The following is a 17,759-nucleotide window of genomic DNA, read 5'->3' on the forward strand; positions in this document are numbered from 1 at the left end:
AAAAAAAATGTGGTGGTTGATCCTGTATATTTCACCTGCAATAAAAACTATTCTAGACAATAATCTTCTCTTTTAAAATATCAACTCCCCAGGGAACTTTGGTTTCATGATCTACATATGAAGATCTACCCACTATTTATGTTTTATTGAAAATACATTATTTAAAGCCAGGAGTGGTGGCATGCACCTGTAATGGCATGCTCTGGGGGGCTGAGGCAGGAGGTTTCAAACTTGAAGCCACCCTAGATGACTGAGCAACTTAGACCTTGTCTCAGAATAAAAAATAAAGAAGAACTAGGAAAGTAACTCGATATGAAGGCCCTGGGTCTGACCTCCAGTAGGCCCCTTCCCAAAGGAGAGAGTGTATCTTTCAGACTTTGCAAATAAGGCTGCATTGACTTAAATTTTTAATATATTTACATGAGCGTTCTTGGGCTAGCCAAATAGCTCAGCAGACTAAAGTGCCTGCTTAGACAGAACACAGCAGCCGGGGTTCGATCCCCCGAGTGCGTGTCAGCCCCACCCCTGGGGCACTGAGATGGCAATTGAGACTGGGTGTGGTGGCGCGCCCCTGTGATCGCAGCACTTAGGAGGCTGAAAACAGGAAGATCACTATGAGTCTGACCTACATAGTGAGACCCTGTACAAAATACATGAAAAGGGCCCGGGGAGATGGCTCAGTAGAATAAGCGCTTCCCTGGCAAGGGCCTGAATTCAATTCCTGGTTCTGCCAAAAAAAAAAAAAAAAAAAAGACTAATGTATTAGCATTCTTCACTGTTTTATTGCCACGTCTCAACCAAATAAATGTTCATGGGGAACTCAGCCCCTTCCTAAGCAATATGAAGGCAAATGGTGCCAAGTCTGTCCTCTCTCTGCTGTTCCCTAACTCTCACCATCTAACTGTAAGTGGAGAGAATGACAGCTGCACTGTCTTATTCCAGGAGACAGTATGTACACAAGAGGGAACAGAATTTAAAATTCATCTAAAGAAATCTAAAACCAAAGTCTTTCAATAATAGTATTTTCTTCTTAAGCCATTAAAGGGAATACATCACAAAGTTCTAATTTGGGACGGGACTTATAGACAAGAAAATGACATTACTCAAACAGATTGAAATACCCTAGGGGAGATGGCTCAGTGGAACAAGCACTCGCCTTGCAAGCACAAGGGCCTGAGTTCAATCTCCAGTTCCGCAAAAAAAAAAAAAAAAAAAAAAGACAGTCTCAAACAGATTGAAATACCCTAAAAAGAATAAACAGCTCACTGTTGTTTTTAATTCAGATTTGTTTTATATTTAAATAATAAATTTAAAAATATTATTGAAATAAAGTTTGGTTCCTGTGGAAGTTTCCCTTGAAAAAATTCTAGGGTGCAAAACAATGTGTGGTTAAAAGAGAGGGATAAAAAGCTTGAATCCGTTCGCACTTCCCATGTCGGCAGGTGCAGCGTGGGCAGCCCCTTCCCACCATGCCTGAGACCACAGCATTTCTAGTTTTGGAGTTTCTAGAATATAACTATAGCAATATTAAGAGCAGAACGTGTCTCATCTGACTTCCAGATTTAAAAACTGGTGTAAGCACTGGATTCCTTCAGAGTGCTCCCTGGTCGTGTGTGTGTAGCAGCATCTGCTTACCGCGTCTGCTTCTTGGGGCCCTGTCCTTCTCCTGCACCACTGGGCGCCACCCCGCTGCCCTGGCTTTTAGAAGGCTCTTTCCCTTGGCTGTCACTTGGTGTTTGAGACTTATTCTGCTTTTCAGATTTGTTTTCCTTTTCTTTCTTCTTCTTGCCTCTGTCCTCAGCCCCAGTGGTAGATACAGGCTTATACTCCACTCCCGCCAGGGCCTTGTACTGCGCCTTCAGCTGCAGCAGCACCTGCACAGCGGGGTCCACCTGATCCTGAGCAGAAAGGGAAGGGTATATCAAAGTCACATTCATTGTCCCAGACACACACCACACATGCGCGACAAAGTATGCCAGATGGGCTTGCAAGATACCAGAATCTGTGGCTGCACTGTCCAACACTAGTCACCAGGCATGGTCATTTCAATTTTCATAAATACTTAGGGAAACAAAATAAGATCAATACATAGAATCTCAAGGGAAAGCCATTAAGTGGTATGTGCTAAACACTTTAGGACTGGCCTGATAACTCAGCGTATTAAAGCGCCTGCTGAAGCAGAGCACAGCGGCTGGGGTTCAAACCCTGGCTTGCCAAGCTGGCCCCACCCCAGGGGCGAGTTGAGACAGCAATTGAAACTGGGCATGCTGGTGCCTGCCCATATCCCGGCACTTGGGAGGCTGAAAACAGGAGGATCACTACAAGTCCGATATGTGTAGCAAGACCCTGTTGACCTGTAGTCCCTGTACTAAATACATTAAATAAATAAATAAATAAATAAACATTTCACAAGCATAGCAATGGCAGTAATCAGAATTCCACATAACTAAACCTCAAAACCTATGACAACTTCCTGTTTTCCACACATGGGACTTGGCAAAAAAATAAATAATCCATATTAGAGTTCAAGATAAAAGTCTACTTGAGACTGACAGAGCTGTAGGAGAATCAACCAAATATGAAGGGTCTACAAGGTGGAAGGCACCACTGGGTCCAAGTCCCAAAAATCTGGGACCTCACAGATCAGCAGAAAAGGGACAATTTCACCGATAAGGATGGGGGATACAGTTCAGTGCCACAGCACTTGCCTGGCAAACACAAGGTCCTGAGTTTGATCCCCTAGTATCAAAAAACAAACAAACAAACAAGAAAAAAAAAAGTCAACAGACAATTAAAATAGTGTCCTTAAGTGCTATGCCTGGGAAGGTCAGTGTCATATGAAAAGATCCAGGCTCATCTCAGGGCAAAAACTGCCTGAAGTTTCTTTATTGGTCAAGATAAGAGTTGAGAACTGGGCTGATGAGATGGCTCAGTGGTCTAAAGCACCTACTTAGAACAAGCTTAGCAAAGCACAGGGACCGCGGTTCAATCCCCCAGCAGAACGTGCCAGCCGGCCCCGCCCCCTGGTGGGCTGAGCTGGCCACATACACATATACAAACTTTTTTTTTTTTTTTTTTTTGTGTGTGTGTGTGTGTGTGTGTGTGGCCAGCTCAGCCCACCAGGGGGCGGGGCTGGCTGGCATGTGGTGCTGGGGGATTGAACCGCAGTCCCTCTGTTTTGCCAAGCTTGTTCTAAGTAGGTGCTTTAGACCACTGAGCCATCTCACCAGCCCACACACACATATAAATAAATAAAATTTTAAAAAAATATTCAATTCAATGAAAATTAAAAAATAAATAAATTAATAAAATTGAGAACTGAGGGGCAGCCAGATAGCTCAGCGGCCTGCTTAGGCAGAGTGCAGCAGCCGGGGTTCAATCCCTGGAGTGCCATGCTGGCCCTGCCCTGGGGCAGGCTGAGACAGCGATTATTGGGCATGGTGGCACACGCCTGTAATCCCAGCACTTGGGAAGATGAAAACAGGAAAATCCCTGAGTCCAAGTTACCTAGTGAGACCCCGTACACCCTATATACCCTATCCTAAATTCATAAATAAATAAATAAATAAAAGAGTTGAGAAGTGAAGTAAGAAAAATTAGCTAACAGGGATAAAAAATGTTTTAGGCAAAGAAAAGCACGAGAAAAGCAAACGACAAAAATATGCAAAGAAAATACAATGCTAACCGTAGAAGCTTTTTCAGCTTTAAGTTTTCGAACCACTTCTCCCTGAGCAGCTACTCTGTCATACAGTGCCCTGGCCTCAGCAGTGTCCGGGCCAGCAGGCTCATGGTCTCTGGCCGGGAGGGACTCTGGGTTGGGGGCCGGAGGCGGCTGGCCGGGCACGTAGTCCTTCCCAGTTTGTTCTTTGTAAGCAGCTTTCAGGGACAGTAAGCACGCGACAGCTTCATTTATCTTAGCCTGAGACAGAAGGAGAAAAGAGATACATATTAATTCCTAAACTTTCTGAAAATGTCAGTGTGACAGCAAAATCTTTATCATCACCAAAAAGCATCCAGCCCTGTCTCCGCACATTCTCTGAGGACTGAGTATATCTGAGAAACATCGGCTCTCTGCACTGAGCACGTCCGGACTCGGTCCCTGTCATGGTTCCCGACAGCACAGTGGTCACATATCACACGCCCTGCTGCGGCATACAGCAGGAGGGACGTGCGGAGGTTACATGCACACCCTGCACTACTTTGTACGGGGCACTGGAGCCTCCTCTGATTCTGGTACCCAAATGGTCCCGGAGCCAAACTCGACGGAAACAAGGCCCAGGGAAGCCATGTTAGATCACCAGCCCAAAGAGCACATAAAGGTAACAAAAAGTTAACAATATAAATCACACACACTCTCATACAGTCATAAAAATAACCACGTATACACATTCTGCCTTATGAAAACAGACACCAATGTGAACTGCCCATGTCAGGCCCTGATTCTGTAAACAGCAAAGTCACAGTTCACAAAATCAGGATAAAGATCGCAGTGGCTTCACACATACAACCCTCCATCCTCCTGGACCTTAGCACTAGGAAAAAAGTATAAGCTGAACCAAAACACAGTTACATGCTTAAGTTTCCAACGAAGTAAGAAAGTATCAGGCGTTTCCAATTAGGCCCTCCTCCGTGTATTTCCACCTCTGAACTTCCATGACACACACAGCCCAAAACACTGATGTGACACTCCCAGAGAAGCTGGCAATGTAGGCAAGGGGCTTGAAGTGGGCGCCTTACTCAAATGATGGAGCTGCAACTACACACCTGAGAAAGGACTAAGGATAAAGCACCCCACAGCACTCTTCCGCATCATCCCAACAAGCTCACTGCTCCTGCAGGTGCAGACCAGGGCCCCAGAGGCTGAGGAGCCTGGAGGAAGCCCAGAAGCGCCATGCAGCTCCAGAGCCCCTGCAGTCTCTGCTGCTTCACTGTGTTCAGAGACTGTAAACCCCGATGTCTCGCTGTCTGCCCGCCTCTGTCCATGTCACCAGGAAGCAGGCAAAAGGAGGAAGAGGAGCCCAGGGCAGCAGGCATCTGGCTGGGACCAGAGTAGGCTTGGGCCTACTCTGGCGACAGAATCCGCAGTTACTTCACAGCAAAACCTACTTTATCTAAGAAAAGAGTACAGGCAAGCAACCAACAGGAAGGCAACTTCCATGAGCTACAAGGATGGAAACAGAAAACAAGAAACTGCCCACATCTCTAGGAAAAGAGGACCACGTGAAAGAAGTTCTCTTTTACACTATAAGCAAACACGAGCATCTGAAGGCAAAAGGTCTGGGTTTTTTGTTTTTTGGGGTTTTTTTTTGTATTTTTAGGGAAAGGTCTACAGGGTGTTGAGGTCTCACTACTAGATCGGACTCATAGTGATCCGCCTGTTTACCACCTCCCAAGAGCTGGGATTACAGGTGCACATCAGCGTGCCCCAGGAGTCAGAGCCGGCACAGCAGACTAGGGGATTAAAACCCCTGCCCCCAGCCCCGTGCCTGCTTGCAGGCGCTTTAATCCGCTGGGCTGTTTGGCCGGTCCAAGAGGTCTGGTTTTAACACAGCAAAATAACAACACTCCCTTGTTTGACAAGATTTTAATCTGACATATAAGACAGTTAATTAAGGTGAACAAACTATTTCATTACTGAATGAGATTTCCAGATATTGAATCCTTACCAGGAGAGAGCAAGGAAGGGAGGGAAAAAAAAAATTATGTATGTTTCTTTTTCTCAAAAGAAGAATTATAGTAATCACTACGCAATTTTCCCTGATGATTTGGAAAGTACTCAAAGATTCTTGAAAGAATTAGAATTGTGAATACAAAAATAAGGCTTGTTTATTCTGTGCCAGACACTGCTAAGTGCCTTGCCTGAGTTATCTTCATTTTCCAAATATAATCTTCTTCCACACGCTACAGAAGCAGCAGGCGTGGGAGCTCAAGCACTCATCCGAGCTGCACGGTAAGCAGTGGAGCCGGGATCTGCTCCAGAGCTCAGGCCAGCCCGCACAGCACTGTGGGAGAGAGACAGGAAGCGGTGACCCACCCACCTGTGGAGAACACTGCTTTCCAAGAGCCGCGTAGTACTCTAAATATGTCTCTGAAAACACACAAAACAGAAGTGAAGGAGGGAGGGCTGGGGAGATGGCTCAGTGGAATAAGCGCTTCCCTGGCAAGCTCAAGGACCTGAGTTCAATCCCCGGTTCCGCCAAAAAAAAAAAAAAAGAAAGAAAGAAAGAAAAAAAGAAGTGAAGGAGGGAAGCAAATACCCTCTTACTAGTTTGTTTTGCACGTGAAACCAGGTGCGAAGGAAAGCCAGACGCGGTGCCACAGAGGGCTGAGCGCGCGCTCAAGGCTGAGCCCCGGGTGTCCGACCTCATGCCACTACGTAGGAAGTTTTCCATAATAACTGCTGCTATAAGATTAGCAAGAAACAACCCACACAAAGACTTCCGGGAAGATGTGCAGCCAGAATGCGTGTTCACATAAGAGTGCTCACAATGCCAAGCACAGAGATGCAGACCTGCACTTCCCCGCACTCAAGACGCAGAGGCAGGCAGACAGCTTAGTCTAAGCGCCTGCCTGCCAAGTGCAAGGACCTGGGTTTGATCCCCAGTATCACATGGCATGCCAGCCCCAGAACCCCAGGCACACCTCCTGGGGCCCAAAACCAGACATGGTGGTGCATGCCTATAATCCCAGTGCTGGGGAGGCTGACACAGGAGGACCACTGTAAATCCAAGCTGCGTAGGGAGATCATGTATCCAATAAATAAATAAAAGATTAAATTAAAAAAAAAAAAAAAACACGACAGGCTCAGAGGCCAGGGATTGGTTCAATCCCTGGACCTGCCTGCTGGCTGCACCCCTGGGGCACTCTTGAGAGGCTGTAAAAGGGCAGATCACTACGAGTCCAATCTAGTAGTAAGACCCTGAACACCCTATAGACCCTTCCCTAAGATACAAAAATAAAAATCTTAAAATTACAATTCAAAACTGGGAGGTGTAAAGAGCTAGGGATAAAGTTCAGTGGCACAAGTGCCTGCTTGGCAGGTACATGGTTCTGAGTTCAATCCCTGGTACGGAAAGAAAAGAGAAGAAAATGGGTGGAAGAAAGGCAGGCGGGATATGGTAGCACATGTCTGTAATCTCAGCACTCAAGAGGCTGAGGCAGGAGGCTCACAAATTCAAATGCAGCCTGGGCAATTTAATGACTTAGTTGAGAACTTGCCTCAAAAAAGGAATGCAGCTCAATGGGAAAGACCCGAGGTTCAATCCCCCGTACTGATATTTAAAAAAAAGGGGGCCTGGCCCTAGCTCAGTCCTTTAAGTGGCTGCTTCCACAAAGCTGTCAGCCTCAGGTTGCTGGAGTTCGAACCTCACAACCCTCCCGTTGGCCAAAAGTGCCCTGAAGGCATTTGAGGACCAAAAAAAAAACCTTTAAAAAATGGAACCGGGGATTGAATTCAAGCCCTTGTGCTTGCCAGGCAAGCGCTTATTCTACTGAGCCAAAAAAAGAAAAACAAAAGGCACCCTGAACAGGCAGGTTTTACTCCTGGCTCGTCTTTTTGACTTATATTGTCTTTATGCTTAGAAGTTTTTCTGCAGAAGTGCCATCTCACCCTGAAACACAAAGAAAAAAAAAAAGAGCAAGAAAAGTCTGCCCGTAACTCAAAAGCCTTTCCTCTTGTATGTTCAGAGACCACCTTCCTTGTCACCAAGCCCAACAGTGAACACTGCGCAACACACTGGGAGGCTCCACTGCATGGCCACCGACCACACCACAGCCACCAGTCAAGGACACCCTGCCACCTCGCCCTCTACCTGAGAACCAGTAAGAAGGCAAGGGAGGGCTCTGCGAACCTGAGAAGTCGCCTTCATCTTTGGTGGCCCACTGGCTACTACCAGAAAGGAGTGAGCAAAAGCAGGGCTCTGTGACCATCGGGACATTGGGGTCAGAAGCAGGCTGCACAGCAGGCCCACCCATACCAGTCCATCCTCTAAAGGCAGCGCTAAGCACCTGCCTGGCAAGCACAAGGTCCCGAGTTCAATACCCACCCATGCCAGCCCCAGAACCCTGAATGTACCATCAAAACCAGGCATGGTAGTGCACACCTGTAATCCCAGCACTGGGGAGGCTGAGACAGGAGGATCACTACGAGTCCAAGGTGCATAGTGAGGCCCTGTACCAAATACATAAACAAAAATAATGAAATATATTAAATAAATAAAAGGCAGTACTGCTGCCTGGTGTTAGCATCCGGAGAACAAGCAGCGACCTCACATACAGTGAGGCTGCTACGCAGGATGGTTTAACGAAAAAAAACCAAGAGACTCTGATCTTCCAGCATCACATGACACTACAGCATGCAAACACCTGGTCCAAGTACCCACCCAATCTCCAGGACACCGAGGTCCGTGGTCCCCACCTACTGACTTTCCATAGCTTGACCATGCTTGTCTGTGACTGTATGACACGCAGCACTAACTCCACAGGCCAGGACGCGGAGGTGACTGTTGCCTGACACACAACTAAAGGAATAAACACTGGTTCAGAATTTCAATGTACTCTGTCCAGAATAAAGAAATGTGAAGACTGACATCCTCCCTGCAATTGTGTCCATGAAGGAGTCTACAGTTACTGTCCCTGTCACCCTGTGGCAGATGACACAAGGATGACATCCCACACCCAAAGCAGCCTTGTTCCCTGCAGCCAAACCTTCATGGGTGCCCACAGCTGTGCAGGACCCGAAGGCATGTTAGAGATAAGGAGCGAAGACTTCCCCTGGCTCACAGCGGACACAGGAAAACGTCAGTGCCCGCAGAGAGCCTCCACCCCCAAGCAGAGGCACACAGTGCTTGTGGATGAGCGTCGGGGTGCCCGCCTCCAGCTGCAGGCCCAGCCACCTGCCCCTACAGCACAGAACCCATACCTCATGTCCTCACTCCGGACACCAGTGCAGCTCTCTGGGAAGCTGCAGCCCACGTTACCACTTGTGGCAGCTCATCAGGGACAGAGGTAGCTGAGTTAGTCTGTTTACTTGCTCCTGTTTGAGAAGCAGGCCACAGCCAGAGCAGAACCATTACCCTTTCACTAAACATGACCATCCTCTCTCATGGTGCTGTTCCCTTTGTCCCCTGCTTATGGCAAGTGACCCCACGCTACCCTCAGCACCTCCGCCCATGCACACACAGCAGTGACATTTATATATCTCATGGTCCCTGCTAAAGAGTCTGAGACAGTCACCAGTCAAACACTCTCTGACCCACCAGCTGCTATTTCCTGAACACAGCTTCCACCGTGCCCCTCGCCGTCTTTAGCAAAGGGCCAACATCTCTACAGCAGCAGCTCTGCGATGTCAGCGCCTCTCAACTTCGGGAAATGCAGTTCTGTGCCAGGGCTAGGCCCAAAGGGGCAAGCTTGCAGCAGCTGTGACGCAGAGCTGAGAACCATGGATCTGCTCTCAGAAGGCTCTGTACCACACTCTGCTGCCCACTTGTTTCTCCTGCTTCAGTGTGTGCATTCCCACCCACGCCCACTAAGCTACACTCAACCCACAACACCCAAACACCCTTCCTGCCACAGCACATGCAGCTCCAGTCGCCCACCCCACACCCCGAGTTCCTGGGGTCTTCCCAGCACCTCCACCCCAGCTTCTCATTCGCAGGCCCAGAGCCCAGCTCTCAGCAGGGGTGGAGTGCTGCCGCTCAGGGTGCCAGCAGGAACCTGGAAACGATCTACTTTATTAGAAGACTCCTTGGCAAGCTGCACTCCATGCCACTGTCTGACATACAAAACAGGCACCCCGGCCTCTGCCAGCCCACTGACCTGAAGGGCTTTCTCAGCCTTTAGCCTTCGAACTAGCTCCCCCTGTGCAGCAACTCTGTCGTACAGGGTCCTGCCTTCCTGAAGAGCAGTGGGCGCCTGAGAAGAAACATCCTGAGCTCCTGCCGCAGGAGGGCTCGCAGGTTTATATTCCTGGCCAGTCTTCTCCTTGTATTCCACTTTCAAAGCCAGCAGCTGCTTCACCGCCGCATCTATGTCTTCCTTGGGTGCTTTTCTGGCCTTCAATTCCCGCACCATGTCCCCTTGGACAGCCACTCTCCTGTGAAGGGCCAGGGAATCCTCAGACATGGTGCAAGACTTATTCACAGGAGGTGCTGCTCTTTCCTTAAGAGGAGGACTCACCTACAGACAGACAGCCAAAAGTAGAATGATTAGTTCACAGTAAACGTCTCCCAAAAAACCTATATTAAACAGACCCCAAAAATGTATCCTAAGGAAAAAGCCAAGTAAAAACAGGTAAAGGTACACGAACATTCACTAAAGCATTTTTATCATAGAAAAAAAATGGAGAAAACCTCCATGTTTTCTCTAGGGACTAATGAAAGCGGCTGCAACACAGCTACCTCGCCTGAGCCCAGCACTGCCGAGAAAGCACTTCAGCGCGACCCTGCGTTAACTACGTGCAGACACACGGGGGCTTGGCGATGGGAAAGAGGCGGCGCCACGTCCCTGGGAGGCCCCTCATCAGAGAGGCTGAGAATAAGAAGCAGGTGTCACTCTCCATGCTCTTTCACAAGCTGAGCTGTATCTAGATGCTGATTAGGAAGCAGCGCCACGAAATGCTGGGACGCAATCATCCCCGCTCACCGTGGAGCGGCACCTCTGCGTAACAGCAAGCATGCACGGACACCCACGCTCCTGGGTGTGGATACGCAACAAAGCTCCAGATACTCCCTGTATCGCCTCAGGTGAGCAAACATGCCACTCTTCATGCTCAGTGTCAGCCTTCTTTAGCCCAGCACGCCATCCTCCCGGCTCCAACCTTTCCAACTTTGAATGCAGCTTCTACTTGGGTACAGCAGCACATGCCTCTAATCCCAGTGTATAGGAGGCGGAAGCAGGAGGATCTTATGTTTGAGGCTGTTATATCTAATTTAAGCCTGGCCTGGATTACACAGTAGAACTCTGGCTCCAAACCAACAAACCTAGCTCACATCACCGAGCCTTCCCCATGACGTTCCTCAATGGTTTGCCACCTAACGTTCCAAATAATCTCATCCACGTTGTGAATGGTTTTCAAGAAATCTCTGCACCACTGTCAAATCTTCAATGAACCCCCAACCTGACAAAATCCATGGACCCCAAATTACAGACTGAGATGCTACCAGGTACTACAGCAAGCTCAGGAGCCCCGTGGGGTGCTGGCGGAATACACCTGACATCCACCAAGCACCGCATGCTCGGCCACCTCTCAGTAGCCCAGGATTAACATTATAGAGTGCTGTATTCCTTTTCCTGAACTGCTAGGCTAAAAACCCAATGTCAAATGAAAACCCAACATGGGGCTGGTGGGATAGCTCAGCCGTCCAAAGTGCCTGCTTGGGTAAACTCAGTCAGGTGCAGGGGACCGCGGATCGATCCCCAGCACTACATGCCGCACCAGACCCCCACCTAAGGTGGGCTGAGCCAGCAAAAAAAAAAAGAAAAAGAAAACCCAACATGGACAAGAAATAAGCAATCTGAGTGTAAGGGTCAAGAAAGAAATAATACTTTTTCTTTCCATGTGTATCACTGTAAGAATGAAAAATTAACCGGGGGACAGCTCAGGGGCACAGCACCTGACTGGTAGGCGCAAGTTTGGGGGTTTTTTTGTTTGTTTTTTTTTTTCAATTCCCAGTACAAAAAAGGGAAAAATTAAAAGTTAATACTTAAGGACAAAATATTAAAATGTTTTCAGAATGAAATTTAAATTTTTTTCTTCAATTTATAGGTATTATTTTTTTAAAAAATTTTTTATTTATTTGTGTGTGTGTGTGTGCGTGTGTGTGGCCAGCTCAGCCCACCAGGGGGCGGGGCTGGCTGGCATGTGGTGCTGGGGATTGAACCGCGGTCCCTGGGCTTTGCTAAGCTTGTTCTAAGTAGGTGCTTTAGACCACTGAGCCATCTCACCAGCCCTATAGGTATTATTTTTTAAATGGCCACATTATTAAAACAAATATGTATGTAATTGCTTCTATTTAACTACTTAATGAGGGGAGTGTTGGGAATTTCATTGAGCCTGGAGAATCACGAAAATACTTCAGAAAAGAAGTAATGCTACAAAGAGAGCGAGTGTGAGGCGCCGGCATGCACCACCAGCTGCACTCAGCCCTCTACAGTCCACACGTGCTCGACGAGGACAAAGTCGAATCCACAAGAAGGTCCTGGCCCTGGCTGCAGCTGGGTTCCTATCTCGCTCTGCGGAGATTCCCTTACCTCCAAGGGCTGAACCACAGAATTTGGCTACAGTCGTCTTCCACGGCCAGGAGACAAGTGCCTAGCACACAGCGTTTCCTCTCACCAACCCCACACACAGCGGCTCTTCTCCACACGGCCCCGGGGGAGGCTGGGAGGGCACCGGCAGGAAGCCAGGGGCCAGAGAACCATGCTGTTCCTCACTAGGAAGCCGGGAACAGGGCGTCCACACACCATCCATCTCCTCAGTGCAACATGATTCAACGAGAACGGACAGTCAGAGAACAAGGGCCCACTGCCCTTCACTGCCATCAGGAGAGCACAACTTTGCTAAACATATTCTTTTCATCTAGCCTTCTTCTTTTTGACATAAGATTATCCTTTAAAAAAACTTGTTTTGTAGTCTGGGCGTGGTGGCACACACCTATAATCCCAGCAGTAGGGAGGCAGAAAATAGGATCACTACGAGTCAGAGCTGCGTAGTGAGACCCTGCACGAAAAGAAAAACAAACAAAATTGTGCCAGGTTTTTCTGATGGTCCATAACTGTCGTCTCCACAACAGCAATCAAGAAGAGGAATCGTGAACTCAAGGCTGGGCTAGACAGGCTCAAGGCTGACCTGGTCTACACACTGAGACCCTGTTTCAAGAAACATAAATAGTAGCTCAAGTAGTTTGCAATTAGTGTCAAACGTAAGAAGATGCGTCTAAAAACTAGGACAGAAAGGCCACCGAGTATAGACTTAGGTGCCATCATGTCACCATTACCTCAGGTTTTGTGGTTTCTCCTTTGGTCTTTCCCTTTGACCCAGATGTTGGCATTTCCTTTGTATGTCCATCAGGAATATATATCAAAACGCAGGGGGCTTCCTTGCAACTATACGGGCTAAAGAGAAAATGAAAGGACAAAATGTTTCCTTGAATGTATTAACCAGCAAGTAAAACTGAATCCCCAGAAAAATTCAAAGCACAGAGTTTATGCTTTTCAAAGCATTAACAGTCCATCCTCTGACAACTCAGATCAAAGGCTCTTTAGAGTCATTTCAGAGCAGCAACACACGAGTAAAAACCAGCCTTCCACTTTATGAGTGCATGTCAGTGTGCCCCTGACTTGAAGGGATGCATCTACACACTACACCTCATCTGCCAAGCACAAAAATTTCGTGAAAGGTATGTTTCTCTATTTTTTAAAATTTTATTTATATATTGTTTTTTGTACTGGGGATCAAACTCAGGACCTCAGGCTTGCTAAGCAGGTGCTTACGCCACTGAGCTGTCTCTCTGGCCCTGTTTCTCAATTGTGACAGATATAGTAATATCAGTAATACACAGTCTCGTCCCTGAGGCTACTCATAAGGAAAAGATGTCTTCAAATTGTGTGGTGAAAGTGTGAACAATCAGGGAACAGTAGGACTTTATCTCCATGTATTTACTGATATAATTCCCATCCAAAACATCCATTCCTTCTGAGTAACACCTCATGGTCACATGACACCATGCCGCCACCACTGTGCTACTTCACATCATTTTCACAGTGTCAGGAAGACCTCCTGCCCTCACTGCTGCCAGCAAGGCAGGGCCCTGGATGGCATGAAATTGGAATCATGGGACACAGGGTCTATTGTGACCAGCTTCTTTCACTCTGATTCATGACAGCATGATTCAAATCAGTATTTCATTTATTTTAAAGAAAATATTCATGACATGGACATGGGGCCATGTATGCATCAGTTACAAACATTTGGGGTTCTCTCAACTTTTTGGCAGCTAACTCTGAGTACTGGGTGTACAAGTTTTTGCCTGACTGCTAACGTGACCATGCTCTTCCCAACCTACCTGATAAGAGGGGGCTGGAGCTTCCCTCCTATGAGCCACTAACAGTCACCACTGGTCTGTATCTTAGCTGACCTGTAGTCCAGTCTGCATTTCCTAAATAACTAACAATGCTGAGCACCTTCTCATACTACGATGAATATAAGCTCTGATGAAGTATCTTTTCAACTCTTCTGCTCATTTTAGTTGGGTTATTTTCGCTCATGTGTTGCAAAGCTTCTTCATATTCTGGACACAAGTTCTTTATCAAGAGATACATACAAGTCCTTCCCCGCTTCTGTGAACTGTACCTCTCTCCACAGCAGAGTCTCACTGTATCCCTCAGGCTGGCCTTCAACTCCTGGGCTCCGGGGATCCTCCTGCTGCCACCCAGCGAGCAGAGAGAACTAAATGGTTCACTGTTTCAAAGCTATCACTTTGGAAGTCTAAACTACTAAATACAGAAGACCAGATCACATGGAGTAGAATTCTGTCAGGTACGGCACTTGGTGAAGGCTTAGCTTTTAAATTATTCCTCATTGTGGGGGAAAAAAATTAAATAAAATGAATTATTCCTCATAAACCAGGTGTGGTGGCACACTCCTATAATCCTGGCACACCGAAGTCTAAAGCAGGAGGATTACCCTGAGTTCAAAGCCAACCTGGACCACACAGTGAGTTCAAGCCCAGCCTGTACTGCACGTCAAGACCGTCACAAAGCAGTAACAATTCCTCCTCCTGAGAAGCACCGCAAGCCTGTCCCTACAGACGTACACTGCGCTCCTCACCTGACGGGCTCATATGGCTGGTCACAGATAAAGAAGCCTCTCCGCTGGAGCTGAATAATGTCTCCTTTCTTCAGGTCCTTAAGGCAGGGATCCCCCAGCATTAGTTCTTCACGCTACAAAGACAACGTGAGACCAAATCACTTTTCTATTTTCAGAATTAAGGCAAGTCTGAAATAAAGGCAGTCTTTTCAGTAGCTGGGAGAAACCCATTTTAAACACATCTATGAAGAAGTTCATGACTACACATACATAGCAAAACTGTAGCGGCATCTACGTGGTTTCTGGAGGTAATGCTAAGCACTGACCAAGGCCCTGCACACCCAAGGCGCATGCTCTGCCACTAAGCTGCACCGCCAGCCCTCTCTCTTCTATCTTAAGGCAGGGTCCACTAACATGCTCAGTCTGACCTCAGACTTGTAGATCTCCTGCCCTGCCCTCCTATGCAGCTAAAGCTCCAGGTGTGCATCATGGCATTCAGCATACTTACCACATTTAAGAAATTAACACTTATAAACTGACTGGCTTCAGGAAACTGTTAAATAACCAGGCCACAGTCCTATGACAACACCTACCCTTCCCAACATAAGTGCAAACTGAAACGGAAAAGACATGCAGGCTGGGCCGGGCTGGGCGGTGCCCGGCAGCTGGGCAACCCGTCCCTGGCTGGCTGTCCTTGGACAGCATGCGGAGCTTCACCGTGTTTTCCTTTATGCGCTCACATATGCTTATTTACACAGAAGCCTACAGAGCGTTTCTATTTTGCTTGAGAAGTCAAAAATATTTAATATTAATTTTAAAAATTCTGAAGGAAAGCCTCGTTAACAGGCAATAGGGAGTCAACATGGTTTTGTTGCACAGATTACCTTGCTGTCCCTGTTGACGTACTGCTTGAAGTCCTCATCCTTCCCCAGCACTGGCTTTGTGATCAAGTGCTCGTAAGTGACGCAGATGGTCGGGACAGGAAGAGCCCGTGCAGTCTCTGCAAGCCAGGTGACCTTAGTGGTTTTCTTATAGTCTTTATTCTCCAAGTTCAATTTTCCATCAAGAGATACAATTTTTCCATCTGCATTTCTAGGGAGAAGATTGAAAAGTATTCAAAGAAAGAAACCATACTTATTATAAATAGGTTATTACAAAATAAACTATTATTTTATTTCATAATAAATGCAAGATTTTTCTTTGAAAAATTCAAATCAAACATGAATTTGAGTTTATAATATGTAAAACACATCCATTCACAGACAAAATATAGTATCTGCTACCAGGGTGCTAATCCACTGGACAACAGATCCAGAGACATCTGATGAGAGAACCTGGACATATGATTGAATTTAAAGTCAGCTGTATTAAGGAGCATAAAATCAGAAATACAAACTTACAATCATATGTAATGACTAGTTAACATTGCTGTTTACAAGAACAAATTGTAAGTGCGCTATTTTCATAATCTAAAAGTCAAGTGTTGTACGCCACAATAACTAGGAAATAAAATTCATCAACATTAACCAATTTTAAAGGAACTCTTGGTCAGTCAAATAGCTCAGCATATTAAAGCACTTGCAAGCAGGAGCAGGGGCTACCTCTTATAGTGAGGATTAAGTTATAAATAAATCTTACCCCAACGATCTCCCAGGAAACTATGCAATGATGATAAAAAGGGACCCTACCTTAGAGCTTTGGTTATTTTTTATATCTGGATATAGTAATCTGTAATATCATAACTGAAAGATTTTCTGATAGCCTACGAATACACTAGAACATATACTAAAACATTTAATTTGTATATAGAACTTCTATGACTGAGCCACTATTCAGTAACGTGAGGTAATGAATTAGGTAAACTAGGATCTGATTTAGGTAATGTATAGTTAAGTAAATTTTAAAAACTTTCTTTCTTTCCTGGTCATTTGAAAGCAAGCAGACAGCCCTTACCTGTGAATGCTGGTGATGTTGATGTTGCCCCAGTTGATGAAGGTCACTGTCTCCCCCTCAGCAAGCGTCTGTGCGTCCGCCCCTTCAATGAGAACCTTGGGGCTGTACCACACGGGCTTCAGGCCCACCTCGGGGTTCTGAGGCACAGGAGCAAGGCATTACTGAACACAGCGCGGACCACTCACCCACTCCCTCATCTACCTCATCCCAGCTAACAGTGGTGTGCTCCTCTACCATGAGTGCCCTGCTACAGGAGAGGAGCAGGCTTTGTTTTCTATGACTTACTTATTTTAATAGCCTTGTGTTCTCAAACTGTTAGGGACCAAATCTCTAAAACATGGATTTTTAAAAAGTAAAAATACAGATACAGGCACTCATCAGAGGTCCCAACTTGGCCGCTACCGGCTCTCCACTACGCACATTCTCCCACGTGCGTTAGTCTATGGGTCTACAGTTGGTCTACTTTGTGCTTAAAGTCTGACAAGCCAGTAGTCGTGCCTACCCAAGACGATAATCATGTCTTAACTAAATCATGGGTATACCTGAGATCTGTAATCACAGAACCCGATGTGACTGCAAAGGTAAGCCCACAGCAGAGCAGACACTGCAGCAGGCTCTGTAGTCCCACTGTGACTCAGTGCCAGCGGCCTAATGCTCTGCTTTACAGACAGATGAAAATGTGTTCGAGATGAACCGAACACATCTCAGAGCACACCTGAATACAAGAGTGCCACGCTTGGCTCTCGGCGGCTCCAACAAGTGCTGAGGTTTTTCTGCACAGTACTATGCTCCTGCTGCAGAGCAGAAAGTGCTGAGCACAGCTCTGCTGTGAGGCGCACTCTGTGCTATTAAATTTCTTCCACAGGAAATCCATAATAATATTGACTTCATTTGGCACCAAATCCTGACAAGTACTGTTGAATATAAAAACCACTCCCATTTTAGAATATTTTGCTGAGTTTACACACCTATAATATTCAAAGAACTTAGAAAAAAAAAG

General features: G+C 46.7%; 1 protein-coding gene across 1 annotated transcript in view; it reads right to left on the bottom strand.

Moving 5' to 3' along the window:
• The window catches only part of Eprs (glutamyl-prolyl-tRNA synthetase), a 61,358-nt gene that overhangs the window by 11,789 nt on the left and 31,810 nt on the right, over window positions 1-17,759 (bottom strand). Inside the window, exons 14-20 of the mRNA XM_004626879.2 lie at window positions 16,760-16,896; window positions 15,691-15,898; window positions 14,828-14,940; window positions 12,996-13,113; window positions 9,817-10,176; window positions 3,686-3,919; window positions 1,636-1,898 (exon numbers count right to left, since the gene is read on the bottom strand). Coding sequence (XP_004626936.1) covers window positions 1,636-1,898; window positions 3,686-3,919; window positions 9,817-10,176; window positions 12,996-13,113; window positions 14,828-14,940; window positions 15,691-15,898; window positions 16,760-16,896 — 1,433 coding nt within the window. The remainder of the gene's footprint in view (window positions 1-1,635; window positions 1,899-3,685; window positions 3,920-9,816; window positions 10,177-12,995; window positions 13,114-14,827; window positions 14,941-15,690; window positions 15,899-16,759; window positions 16,897-17,759) is intronic.

Source organism: Octodon degus, unplaced genomic scaffold (genome assembly GCF_000260255.1).
Source record: "Octodon degus isolate 3935 unplaced genomic scaffold, OctDeg1.0 scaffold00017, whole genome shotgun sequence".
In the NCBI taxonomy this organism is placed as follows: Eukaryota; Metazoa; Chordata; class Mammalia; order Rodentia; family Octodontidae; genus Octodon; species Octodon degus.